This window comes from Callospermophilus lateralis, chromosome 2, assembly GCF_048772815.1.
Source record: "Callospermophilus lateralis isolate mCalLat2 chromosome 2, mCalLat2.hap1, whole genome shotgun sequence".
Taxonomy (NCBI): Eukaryota; Metazoa; Chordata; class Mammalia; order Rodentia; family Sciuridae; genus Callospermophilus; species Callospermophilus lateralis.
Window position 1 is genome coordinate 159,037,782 of NC_135306.1, and position 13,767 is coordinate 159,051,548.

Below are 13,767 nucleotides of genomic sequence, written 5' to 3' on the forward strand. Positions count from 1 at the left end.
TGGCTCAAGCAGTAGCGCGCTTGCCTGGCGTGTGTGCGGCCCGGGTTCGATCCTCGGCACCACATACAAAGATGTTGTGTCCACTGAAAACTAAACAAATAAATAAATATTTAAAAAAAAAAAAAAAGAGTTAATACATGTCACCTGAAGAAAGAAGAATACCTCATCCTTTTTGTTACCTCTTTAAGAAAGCTAGTTGTAGGCATAAAGATTGAGAATAAAGGGAAAAGAGAGCAGAAATACTTTTCTACAGATAAAGATGGAGAAGAATAATGCAAAAATTTCATAGGCAAGCCGAGTTTAGCTGAATGCAGCAGAAATGACATTTTGAACACTTCCCTGTTCCATAGTGGGGTTTCCAATCTCTCCCACCTTTCCTGGTTAATCTGGTTCTATTCTGTGGAGTGACCTTACTTGGTGAGCTCGTGGTCTGAAAGAAGCTGCTTCAGGTGTCTGGAAAGTAATTTTTTTTCCATGGACAGTCGCACCCATGCTCTGGCCTTTCCCACATCAGTCTTGATTTCTCCAATGTTCTGGATATGCCTAAAGGGGAAATAAAAAAAGGAAGTGGAGGGTGGAGCAAGAGATGGACTCACTGCCAATATCTCACATGTAAAGCCAAAGGATTCTGGTAAGGAAGCTTTATCCCATCCCGGGAGACTCCATCTCTCTTATTCTTCAAATTGGGGCAACCATGTGGATTTACCAGGCAGGAACATCATAATTTTGTGGGGAAAAAAGAGAATAGCCCTCAAAAAAAAAGGGTGGGGGGTAACCCTGGAACCTTGACATACTCTCCTGCAGCTGGAATAGTTCTCCAAAAATTCCAGAAAACCAAACAGTTCAAATGTATCATGAAGCACAAGATCAATAAGGAGGGCTTCCTGGATAGCTGAGATGCTGTAATAGCCACTGAGATTCTGTTATCTAAGGTGGACACCTAAGCAACAACTGAAAACAGAATTTTAGTGGTTTATTACATGTGAGCCCAGACTGACCTCATATCCTGAATCAGGGAGATTCTCAGGGGAGACATGACTGAGCTGGCATCAGACTTCCTCCGTTCTGAATCAAGAAGTATTCCTAGAACAACAAAGTTGGTTATGTCCAAAGACATCTGAATATCCAAATAAGTAAATTATTCTCCTTCATCTCAAATCACAAATTAATCTTTCTTTTTTTCTTTTATTTTTTGTACTGGAGATTGAACCCAGGGTGTTTTTAACACTGAGCTAAATCCCCAGCTCTTTTTTTTTTTTTTTTTTGAGACAGCATCTTGCTAAATCATTAAGGATCTCGCTAAGTTGCTGAAGCTAACCTCAAACTCGGGATCTTCCTGCCTCAAGCCTCCCGAGTTGTTGGATTACAGGTGTAAACCACTTTGTCTGGCTCAAACCACAAATTTCTATGGGAAACAGATGGTTAATTGGTAATGCCTTAAGAAATCATTTCACCTTAAATGACAAATTGTTTTGACCAAACAAAAATGTGTCTAATAAATTGCCTCCAACATTCTTTTGGGGAAAAAAAGAGCTCATAAATATTTGTTAGGTTCCCACTAGAGATCAGATTTTACATTTTATGCATATTATTCAATTCTCTATTAACTAATAATAGAGCCAAGGAAGATATCACAATTTCCCTACTAAATAGCAGAAGAAACTAAAGTTCAGAGAAGTTAGCTGCTTTACCTCGGTCACCAAGTCACAAAGTCAAGATTGGAACACACATCTCCTGGCTCCTAATCACTCATCATAATCCATGAAAGCAGTGCTTCCACTTGAAGCTACCACTCATGTCATGTTCTGGCTTCAAAATAGAGCCAAGAGAAGGTGTCAAGCACCTGTTGCCAAATATTTATGCCCTCTAGGAGAAGAGAAGCTACAACACCTTCATGTTTGACTCAGTGTTTAAAACTTAGTGGTTTCCTTTTCTTCTTCCTTCCCTCCCTCCTTCTCTCACTTCCTTCTTTTCTTTCTTCCTATCTTTTCTGTACTAGGGCTTGAACCCAGGGGCACTCCACCACTGTGCTACTTCCTTATTCCCAGTACTTATTATTTTGAGACAGTTTCACTAAAATGGCCACTAGTTAAATCTCAGTATGGGTATACTGTTATGAGTATACTGTATCTTGTTAAATTACTGAGGGTCTCACCAAGTTGCTGAGGCTAGCCTCCAACTTGGGATCCTCCTGCCTCAGTCCCCCGAGTCACTGGGATTATAGATGTGTGTCACCACACCCAGCTAAAAGTTAGTGTTTTCATCACCAAATTGTTCAGAACTTTTGGCTATAGTTTATACCTTAGCAATAACTTGTACAGCTTTCCTGAGATGACTCTTTGCTCTCATATCCAGAAAGCAGACCAAAAAAAATTCTCATAAGGCTACCTAGGGAACTCCTGTTCCTGGTTTTCAGTCAATTATCTGCCCACTTTCAGTTCAAGGGCGAAGAGTTGTCCATATTTCACCCCATTTAACTGATCTTTATCATTAAATTAAGAATATCAAAGAAAAGTAAAGAAACTCCAGTGAAAGAGGGGAAAACACAACATAGTGCCAAGGTGACATGCATCCAAGAAGTAAAAGAAGGAGGGAGACTGTTCTGGAAGAGGTACTGTAGGATGATATAAAGAACAATAGACCAGAAAACAAGAGGTCTGGCTCCTAATCTGGCCTCTTCTATTAATTTACTGCATGATCTTAAGTAAACTCAATTCCCTTCTGGACCCCAGTTTTTTCTCATAAAATAAAAGGCCTGGACTATATGATGTCTATAGTCCCTACAAACTTGACATTTTTATTAAACTAGAAACAGAAAGGAAGAATAAAAGATTATGTACACCAGGGTGTTGACTTTCAGTTCTTAGGAAGGATACTGACTTAATAGGAATAATAATCTCAATGTACACGTCAGAGAAATAAAAGACTCTAAAAACCACTTCCTCCAAATATAGGACACCAGCACTTCAGTAAAACCTCAATTCATTCTAAGCCTGGCCTCTTGCTGTTTAATTTTTCTGTCGCTGATCAAAAGGGTGTAGAAGACCTGGGGCTATAGCTCAGTAGCAGAGCATTTGCTTAGCATGTATGAGGCACTGGGTTCAATCCTTAGCACCACATAAAAATAAATTAATTAAAAAAAAATAATTTTATAAAAGGGTATAGGAACATACAATGAAAGCAAACCCCATGGCTTTGGTATGTTCTGTGGTTCTGGGAAGTCTGATGGTTCCATATAAAAAGAGCAAAGGCTTCACTGGTCTTAAACAATTGGCTACAGATGATCGATCACTCCAGTGAGGGGTCGGAAAGTGGATGAAGAGATTTCACCACAATGGTGTAAAGAACAACTTACCTGAGGTACTGAGGCTTCCTGATGTGAGTTTTCTCTGCCGGTTTTCCTGATAATGTAACAGGTGAGACCATAATGCTGATTTCCCCTGGAATTAATGTAAGGGACCTGTTAGTTCAGTTTTTAGAGGTTGAGGCTTCCAACATATTCATACAGGCTTTTGCTAAAAAGGATCTGTACAGTGCTGGGTGTGGTGATGGACACCTGTAACTCCAGCTAAAATGGAGATTAAGGCAGGAAGATAGTAAGCTCAAAGCCTACCTCAGCAGCTGACAAGTCCTTCTCCCAAAATGAAAAATAAAAGGGTATACATCAGTGGTAGAATGTCCCTGAGTTCAATCCCCAGTATTGGGAGTTGGGGGGATATCTGTGCTATTTTTTGTTTCAAATCCCAATATCCCCAAACACAATGTATACACATATATCCCCTTACTAAAAACCCAGGAGAAACAAAAGAATAAAAGTGAACAGAAAAAGGAAACTCCCCCATTAAGAACAGAAAGGAAATGCCCAAGAGAGCCTGGGAAGGGACCAGTGGATAAGAAAGAAAATAAAAAGGTTAATAACCTGTGAACCTCTAAATGATTTCTTAGTTGAAGGTCAGCCTGGGCAGAGCATGATGGTTTATGCACAGAACATACATCCAGAGAATGAGATTTTGTGATAGCTTCTGAATTTCCTGCACTTACTGCAGACTGGAGATAATAAGTCACCACTATGATGAGGATTTACTATTGAAGGTATAGTTGAAGAAATCTGCAGGAAGGCAGGCTAGCTCTTAAGTGCAAGGTTGAAATCAACTATGGTTAATATAATGATTCCTCAGGTTCCCAAGTAGCTGGAATTACAGGCATGTATCACTACATCTGGCTTTTTTTCCCTCTTTTGTAAAGGGGTTGCTGGGGACTTCAAGGTTCAATACAGCCTGATTGTTGTAGGAATATGGCCATGCATTATACAGCACAAGACTCTTTAAGACGGGCTAGGGATGTGGCTCAAGTGGTAGCGTGCTTGCCTGGCATGCGTGCGGCCCAGGTTCGATCCTCAGCACCACATACAAATAAAGATGTTGTGTCTGCCGAAAACTAAAAAATAAATATTAAAAAATTTTAAAAAAAAGACTCTTTAAGAGTTCCTTAAGCACAAAAAGAGGAGAACCCTTTTGCATAGATCAGTTCCCAGCAGCTACAAACAGCAGCTATAAATGACAGCAGCTATAAATGACAGCAGCTACAAAAACCAGTATGAAAAACCAAACTTCACCTCTAATTGCCAGAAAAACGCACTAGAGATGAAAGCTCATCTCTTTCACTAAAAGACAAGAGAGTGGTGAGGATAACAGAGGTTTTATGAGATTTGCTGCAGGCACCACTGCATGCAAGCAGACAAGGCTGATAATGAAATTTTAAGAGATCAGCAGTAAACATTGCTATTTGAGTTCTCTACTTTCTAAGCAGGTAATAAGAGTAATTGCTCAGTAAGATGCCCCCAAACAGATCACCCTCTAAGACTGAATTTAGTCATCATCTGAATGCATAATGGAGGAGAGAAAAGAAAAGGATGTGACCTCTGGACCAGAACATAAGTGAAGAATGCTTTAGCAGGAGGAAGGTGGTCTATATACAGGCTAGCAAAATAAAGAACTAAGGAGAGCATGTTGGTACAAATCCAACCCAGTAAATCTCCAGCTGAACAATTATCACTAAGAACATAAACGTCCTCCCAGAAAGCACAAACCACCACTTTCCTCTGGTAGTAGTGTCATTGCTTCGTGTTTGGAGTTCCAGGGCTAGGACTCAACAAAATGGAACCATAACTATAAAGTCCCTATTATTTTGCATTTGTTTTCTTACCATCTACCAAAATGAGAGAGGAATCAAAAGGACTCCAAAAGAAATGAGTAATGCTATGAGAATTCTTGCAGAATATGCTACAAAGCCTCAGAGGACAGGTTTAGAACAAGTAGTGATAAGGTACTATTTCCCCCTCCTTTTTTTTTTTTTTTTTTGTATCAGGGACTGAACCAAGGGGTGCTTAACCATTAAACCACATCCCCAACCCTTTTTTATATTTTATTTAGAGACAGAGTCTTGCTGGGTCACTAAGTGCCTCACTAAGCTGCTGAGGCTGGCTTTGAACTCTTAATCTTCCTGCCTCAACCTCCCAAGTTGCTAAGATTACAGGTGTTTGCCACCACACCTAGCTTGATAAAGTACTGTTTTCTAAAATGTAGGAAAAAGCCTAACTCCCTAGAGATTTTTATGGTAAATATTAAAAGTTTTTGAGGTTATATGTCTTATTAAAAATCTGGAAGAGATGAAAATAAAAGGATTATATGTACTCTACTTGTTACAGATGAAAAAAACCAAATGCTTTATAACAACAGCTATCATGTGTAGCATGCTCATCACAGGCCAGGTTCTTATTTTTTATTACAAATAATTATCACAACAACCCTGGAAGGCAGGTTTTGTTAACTATATAACTCTTGGGGGTTTGGAGAAGAAGCTTACAAATTGCATATCATTTACTTAAAGTCATTTAGTCAATCTACGATTTAAACCCAAGCCTTACTGACTCAATTGTTCAAATTGTCACTACTATACTACAAGAACCCTCAAAATTTTAGGAATTCACTACACAGTTTTTTTAATATTTAAAAAATTCCATGATCACAATATTACTTATAATACTGAAAAAACAGAAAAAAAAATTAAATGACCAACAATGGATAGAGAATAATTAAAACAGACTTTAGAATAACTAAAACATTTTCAGAGAACCTCCCAGATACTGGGCTCTGAGTTTAGTGCCTCTTTTTTTTTAAAGATGTTGATGGACCTTTATTTTATTCATTTATTTATATGCAGTGCTGAGAATTGAACCCAGAGCTCATACATACTAGGCAAGTGCTCTACCACTGAGCCACAACCCTAACCCTGAGCTTAGTGCTTTTTAATTACCTTATCAAATCCTTATAAAAACCCTACAAAGGTGGGCATTTTTAAAACTCTATTGCATATAAGAGAAAATAGGCTTAGAGAAGTTAGGTACCTTGCTCAGTTTCATAAAGTATTAAGTAGGAATTATACTTCAAACCCAGCTCTGATTTATTGTCTTAAATATAGCTCTTAAATACATAATTATCACCTAAAAATGGTTGGGATGTGGTGAAGATATGAGGTGAAAAAAAATCAAGTATAAAATATTAGGGCCAGACAAGGTGGCACACGCCTAAAATCCCAGCAACTCAGGAGGCTGAGGCAGGAGGATCACAGGTTTGAAGCCAGGCTCAGCACTTAGCAAAGTTCTAAGCAACTTAGCAAGACCCTGTCTCAAATAAAAAATAAAAAGGGCTGAGGATGTGGCTCCATGGTTAAACAACCCTGGGTTCAATCTCTGAACAAAACAAAACACAGTAGGTACAGTATGATCAAAACAAAACACAGTAGGTACAGTATGATCCCATTTGGATTTTTTTAAAACAGCTTTACTGAGTCATAATTCACATTACCATAAAATTCATACTTTTAAAAATGTGCCATTTTCTGCACACACAAAAAAATCTGGTTTTTAATATATTCACATTGTCCAACCATCACCACTACCTAATTTTAGAAAATTTCATCACCCCAAAAGAAAACCATCTACCTTAGCAGTCACTCCCCATTATTCCCCTCCTCTAAGCCTCTAGAAATGCTCTATCTATTTTTTATCAAGGATTTGCCTGTTCTGGGTATCTGATACACAGGTTATACCATATATTTGTACTTCATTCCATTTAACTGCTGAATAACATCCCATTATATGGGATATATCACTTTTATTCATTCACCAGCTGATAAACAGTTGGGTTGTTTCCACTCTTTGGCCATGATGAATAATATTGCTATCAGCATTTGTGTATAAGTGTTTGTGTAGACATTATGTTTTCACTTCTCTTGAGTACATATCTGGAAGTGGACTTGCTGTGTCATATGATAACCATCTTAACATTCTGAGGAACTACCAGACTGTTTTCTAAAGTAGCTGCCCCATTTTACATTCCCACCAGAACTGTACAAAGGTTCCAAATTCTCCACATATTTGATAACATTTGTTACTATATTTTTTACTTTAATAAATGATAATGGTAGGTATGAAATTATGGTCCATTGGATAAGTATATAGCTATATGTGGATAGGCATTTGAGCACAGAGAAATGTTTTGAAGGACAGATAGGACACACTGTGGTCATACCCATGAGAACAGAAACTCCATGAAGACAGGTCTTCTACTTTGTTCACTGAAGTATCTCATGTGCCTACAACAATGTCTGTAAGATCTGAATAAACAGTTTCTAGATACTAAAATTTATTTTCTAACTTTTTCATGATAAATGTGCTTTATGAAAATGTTCAAGTTCCTTTCAAATTTAAAAATACATAAAAAGATAAGCATCTTTTTTAAAAATTTTTAGTTATAGATGGACACAATATCTTCATTTTGTTTGTTTATTTTTATGTGGTGCTAAGGATCAAACTCAGTGTCTCACATGTGCAAGGCAAGTGCTCTACCACTGAGCCACAACCCCAATCCAAAGCATCTTGATTAGCAGTTGAAAGTATAGTATTTTGAAATAAGGAAATTCTCTGGGTATTAAGTGGTAAAAATCAAACATTCAACTTCTCTCAAATCGTAACTGGTTAAATCATCTACTTATAAAAGAAATGTTAATTACAAACCTTTTTCCACTGGGAATGTATAATTAGTGAAAGGTCCTTAGAGTATGTTTGATACTTTCTGAGCTCCAAGTTCTTTCTCTACCTCCAGGCAAGTACCACTGCTAAACAGGAGCTAACAGATTGGCCTTCACTTTTACTCCCATGCCACTTTTAATGAGTGACAAACACAGATTTTTGAAGTTTACTTTTTTTAAAAAAAAAAAGTTTGGATCACATTTGTTTGTTCAGCTATTTCATGTCTCATTCCATAAGCAGTATGCACCACTCTTCAAAGCCAGTCAGCTGGAGAAAAGGAGTGTGGAGAGAGGCTAGCAAGTAAAGTCAGAAAGATAGTTTGCTCAACAGAAGAGGTTACACACATCCATTACCTGTTTCACTTGTAGCCCATGACTCCAAATCCTCTCCAGGAGGTCACAGAGGCTAGCAATCAAGGTGTTTTCTTCCACCCCAGTGATGTTCACCTCCCCATGTCCTAGCTCCACAGCCTCGCGACCCATCTTCTCCACCAGCATTCTCTTGGTCTAGGAATCAGTTAGTAGGATAGATAATCACAATGAACAGGATCATGTACAACTAGAGAGAGCTGTGGCAGCGTGCACAGTACGCCCACTAGTCTGGGAAGGACAAAATAAATTAAGCCCAAGGGACACAGTATACCCATACATGTCAGGTTGCAGGGAGTTCATACTTTAAAAGTTTAGTTAAGAAAAAAAATGAGAACATAGCAATCACCATAGGATCCTCAGCAAGTGATTTCATCACTCTGGATTCAGCTTTTGCATTTATAAAATGGAAAGAATCAAATAAAATCTTTCAGTCATACTCACCTCTCACATCCTGATTCTATTTACATAACCTTAAACAAAACTTCAAGCATACATATAACCTAGAAATATATCTGAAATAACTGTCAAGAGGATTAAAAAATGAGGATAATTAATAAAAATCTTCAAATGCTTATTATAAAACTATAACCAAAAAAATCTATGTAATAATAATCACAATTTTTATTAAATATGTGTTAGGTGCTATACTAAGCATTACATTATCTCATTTAAGCCTCTCAACAATTTCAAAAGATAACTATTATCATTCTCAATTTTTACTGATGTGGAAATTGTCAGGAAAATTTAAGTTACTTGTCCAAAGTCACACAGCAAAGGAGTAGGAGATCTTGCTTTTGAACCCAAATCTGCCTGAATCTCGAGTCCAAGTTCTTAAGTAATATTTAATTATGCTATAAATTTGTAACATCTAAAAATCTAAAAAGCAGGGAAAATAAACACCCCTCAAACTACCCTGAAGAAGCAACAACTCTTAATATTTTGTCATTTCTTTCCAGTGTTACTAATTTTTTTATTGTAAAATATATTGTGGGTGTTTATGTGTTAAAACACCCAGGTTAAAAAATAAAACACAGTCCGTCTACACCTTTAAGGCACCCTACGTGTCCTCTTCCAATCACCTTTTCACCCTAGAAGTGACAACTTATACAATGAAACTAAACAAAATTAAGGAAATAATTGTCATGTATATGGGAATCCCTGAACAATATAATTTAGTTTTGCCTGTATTTTTCTTTTATGATTTGGTGTTTCATTCAACTTTGGGTTTATGAAATTCATCCAAGTTGATGGGTATAACTGTCACCTGGTTCTACTGCTTTATAGCATGTCACTGAATGAAAAAGCCACAAATCATTTATTAATTGTCCTAATGATTGGCCTTTGTTTTTGTTTTTGTTTTCCAAGTTTGGGACTGTTACAAAGAATGGTGCTCTAAACTTCTTATACCTATCTCCCAGAACACACTGCAAGAGTTTCTCCAGGCAATATACCTAAGAGAAGAATTACTACATAATGTTATGCTGTTTTCCAAAGTGACGGTATCAATTTGTACTTCCAACGAAGATTGCACCTGCTGCTTCACATGCTAGCCAAAACTTGATGGTGTTAAGACTGCTTACTGTATTTCTTCAATTCTAAGCACCACATTTTCCCACATAGAACTATGTTTGAAAATGGCATGCCTTTCATCATTTATCATTTATCCAGGCAGAGGACACATAAAGCTGTCACTGCCTGGACTTGCATCTCAAAACTTGTGAATGAATTTCAGAGACAATGAAGGAACACTCTTTCAAGAAATGTAGCATTACCAATGTTTTGATGGCAGGAAAGATAACATTGCATGGAAAATCTCAGATATCTGCCAGCATGGTGTCACATGCTTGTAATCCCAGAGACCCTGAAGGCTGGGACAGGAGGATCACAAGTTCAAGGCCAGCCTCAGCAATTTAGTGAAACCCTAGACAACTTAGTAAGATCCTGTCTCAAAAAAAAAAAGACTGGGGGTGTAGCTCAGTGATAAAGTACCTGAACTCAATCCCCAATACCAAAATAATAAATAAATAAAAAGACCCTACATCTATCTTTAAATTTTTAAAATTATATATTAAGCTAATATCATGCAAAGCATATTTGCTCTCAATGGTATTATGCTATTTAAAAATAATACAATTAATTCCAGGTTAACAGGATCTTAAAATTAGTTTTATCCCATTATATTAACAGTATTTTTTAAATCAAGAAGGAGTGGTCAGCTAGGCATGGTGGCACATGCCTGTAATCCCAGCGGCTCAGGAGGCTGAGATGGAAGGATCAGAATTCAAAGCTAGCCTCAGCAAAGTGAAGTGCCAAGCAACTCAGTGAGACCCTGTCTCTAAATAATATACAAAATAGGGCTGGGAATGTGGCTCAGTAGTTCAATCCCTAGTATAAAAAAAAAAAAAAAAAAAGAAAAGGCAGTGGTCAGAGCCAAGCAATGGTTTCCTTTTGTTGCTAAGGGAAACGACACGCATGCAGAAGCACCACAGCTCACCTTATTGCGGCACTCCTTCAGCAGGCCCTCTACAAACTTCCAGTTGGTTTGGGCAATGACTGATGGAGACAGGTTGGACAGTTTGGGCTGGCGGATGGTGCTGCCCATATTTCTGGCTTCCTGGATATACTTCTACATCAAACAGAAAAATAAAAAGCTCATAAGTGACAAATAATGATGGGTGCCTGAAGAGGGCACTATCACCTCACATTTTCTTGCTCCCTCTTCTTGGTTCAGATAAGGTCAGGAGCAGAAAGTTTAAAAGGCAATTCTTTTAACAAATGGAAAAACTGAGATAATATGATTTCTATTTTTGCTGATAAAGAACTACATGAGTACTATCTGTGATTTAAAGATATAAGAGGCAAAAAAACAACAACATGGCTACAGCATGCCTAGCTCAATGTGCAAATCCAATCAAATCTCAGAATACCTTGAGAAAATCATTTTTTCCATCAAGTTGAAAGAAATTACTCTTCTGCCCATACCAAAGATATCTACTCTTTCTAACCTTCCTAAATTAGGGCCTGTGGGCAGAGAATATAGCTTATTAGTAGAGTGCTTACTAATAGCATGTGTGATGCCCTGGGTTCATCCCTAGTACTCCATATGCTCAAATAAATAAAAAATAAAAATAATAAGTTAAGGCATGAGAAAATAAGACTATACACTCAAAACAACTACTTTTCTACAATATACTGGTAATTTTCCATGTGTTATTTGTTTGGACATAAAATCCACATCAATACAGTAAACTACACACTTACATCTCCTTAGTAACTTCCCAGGTTCACAACCAACATTTTTACCCTTTACTTCTCTTCTCCCTTCCCTCATATTTTTCTCTAGCTGCACAACTCTGTCCACTCTGTGTTGTAGCCCCTTAATCTGCCACTATCATCAACCCCTCCCCAAGGTTTGAATTTAATTCCTATCATCTGGACTATTGCTACCCATCTCCTAACTTGCTAGCTATCTTCTGTACCTCTCCCCTCCAAAATATGTGCCCAAAATATTCATACACCAAGCTTTAGAGCCTGTCATTTACTCTTCTCTTCTAACAAGTCTATCAATCTCCAAGGCTTAGAGGTTGATGTAGAAACAGATGCTGGCTCCCACTGCAAGCAGTTTTGTTTGTTGATTATTTGACTTTCCCCCTTAATAAACTGACATTCTCTGAGGGAAAGGCTACCTCCTTGTCATCTTTATATTTCAAAGTGCTTTTGACCAAAAAGCACATTCAAATAAATACTGCTGAAAAGAGTAATACAGAGGTGAGATGGAAGACACAGAAGTTAAGTTTCTGTTTTTTTTCTTTTTCTTTTCTCCCTCTCTCTCTCTCTCTCTTTTTTTTTTTTTAATTGACATGTTGAATTCTCAACTGTACCAACAGGGGTCAGTTTTAAAACAACACCAATACTAACACTTCTTATGCCGCCCTGGCGAAAAAAACTAAACAAGACTATATCCTATAGTTCAACAGTTAAACATTCATATTCAAACCTTCCAGTTATCATTTATTCCTTTAAGAAATAGTAAAAGCAGCCATGTGCAGTGGTGCTCACCTATAATACCAGCAGCTTGAGACTGAGGCAAGAGGATCACAAGTTCAAGACCAGCCTCAGCAACTTAGCAAGGCCCTAAGCAACTCAGAAAGATCTTGTCTCTAAATAAAAATATTAAAAGGGCTAGGGATGTGGCTCAGTGGTTAAGTGCCCTAGGTTCAATCCCTGGTAGCAAAAAAAGGAAAAGAAACAGCAAAGGCAAAACATTGTTTTCTTACTGAAGTGACAGACACATGTGAAAACCATATGCTTTATTGGGTTATATCTGTGTAAGATAAAAATTATAGGGTTTTTTCTCAAAAAGAAGTTCCTTGAAATAGGCTTCTAAGGTAAAGCCCCATTTTCACAACTTCTCTGCAACTATGAAGGCAGGCTCTCCACCCTGAAGTTTAGAACTAGAAACTTTATTAGAAACAAATTATAGTAGAGCAGAGAAACCCAGCTTGCAAGCAATGAGGATTCAAGAGGTAAATTTGAGAATCCTCAGTCCCCAAGCACATCATCCCCCTCTTTCAGTCCCCTTAAAAACAAGGTCAAGATTAAACATTTTAAATTAAGATATCAAAAAAATAGGAACAAGTGCCCTTGCTCCTCAGAGATTCGCAGTATTAATCCAAGTTCACTATCCTCATTTTCACTCTAACAAAATTAACTCCTTTCCTACCACAAAAACAAAAAATGCCTCACCAACTTTAAAATACTACTAGGATAAATTAATCAGACCAGAGACCAAAGAAGTGATAAAAGAGAAGGTGTGTACAGCAAAATAATAGGGTCATTCTTTGTCATTCTTAAGTATCTCACCTCTCTCTGGTCATTATCTAAACGTAGGTGTTCTGTGTGCTGCTTCTGCCGATCTTTCCGCCTCCACTGGGCAGGGGCATTCCTTTTTGTCCACCTGACAGAATCAAAGCAGGCAATTAACAACATTCCACTATGGGCTGTGGTTGTAACTCAGTGACAGAGTGCCTGCCTAGCCTGTGCAACTCCAGCACCAAAAACAAACACACAAACAAAACACTAAAAAGGAGTAAGGTCAATTGACAGGAGAAAACCTGAATGTCTAGGAGGCCAATGCTGGGCACAGGAAACCACCAAGAAGTCACCAGAGACAGGTCAGAGATAAAAGCAACAACTAATATACAGAAATGTCACAATAAATCCCATTAATTTATATAATTAATATGTTTCTTATTTTAAAAGGACCCAGAAATTACAGATATTTTCTCAGAATAAAGAAATAAT

At 37.6% G+C, this 13,767-nt stretch overlaps 1 protein-coding gene across 4 annotated transcripts in view; it reads right to left on the bottom strand.

The window, feature by feature from the left end:
• Positions 1-13,767, bottom strand: part of Dennd5a (DENN domain containing 5A) — an 89,279-nt gene that overhangs the window by 11,895 nt on the left and 63,617 nt on the right. For all 4 annotated transcript variants that reach the window (XM_076846851.1, XM_076846852.1, XM_076846854.1 and 1 more), the window contains exons 10-15: positions 13,327-13,420; positions 10,958-11,089; positions 8,446-8,598; positions 3,356-3,440; positions 999-1,083; positions 415-543 (exon numbers count right to left, since the gene is read on the bottom strand). In XM_076846851.1, the coding sequence (XP_076702966.1) occupies positions 415-543; positions 999-1,083; positions 3,356-3,440; positions 8,446-8,598; positions 10,958-11,089; positions 13,327-13,420 (678 nt within the window). The remainder of the gene's footprint in view (positions 1-414; positions 544-998; positions 1,084-3,355; positions 3,441-8,445; positions 8,599-10,957; positions 11,090-13,326; positions 13,421-13,767) is intronic.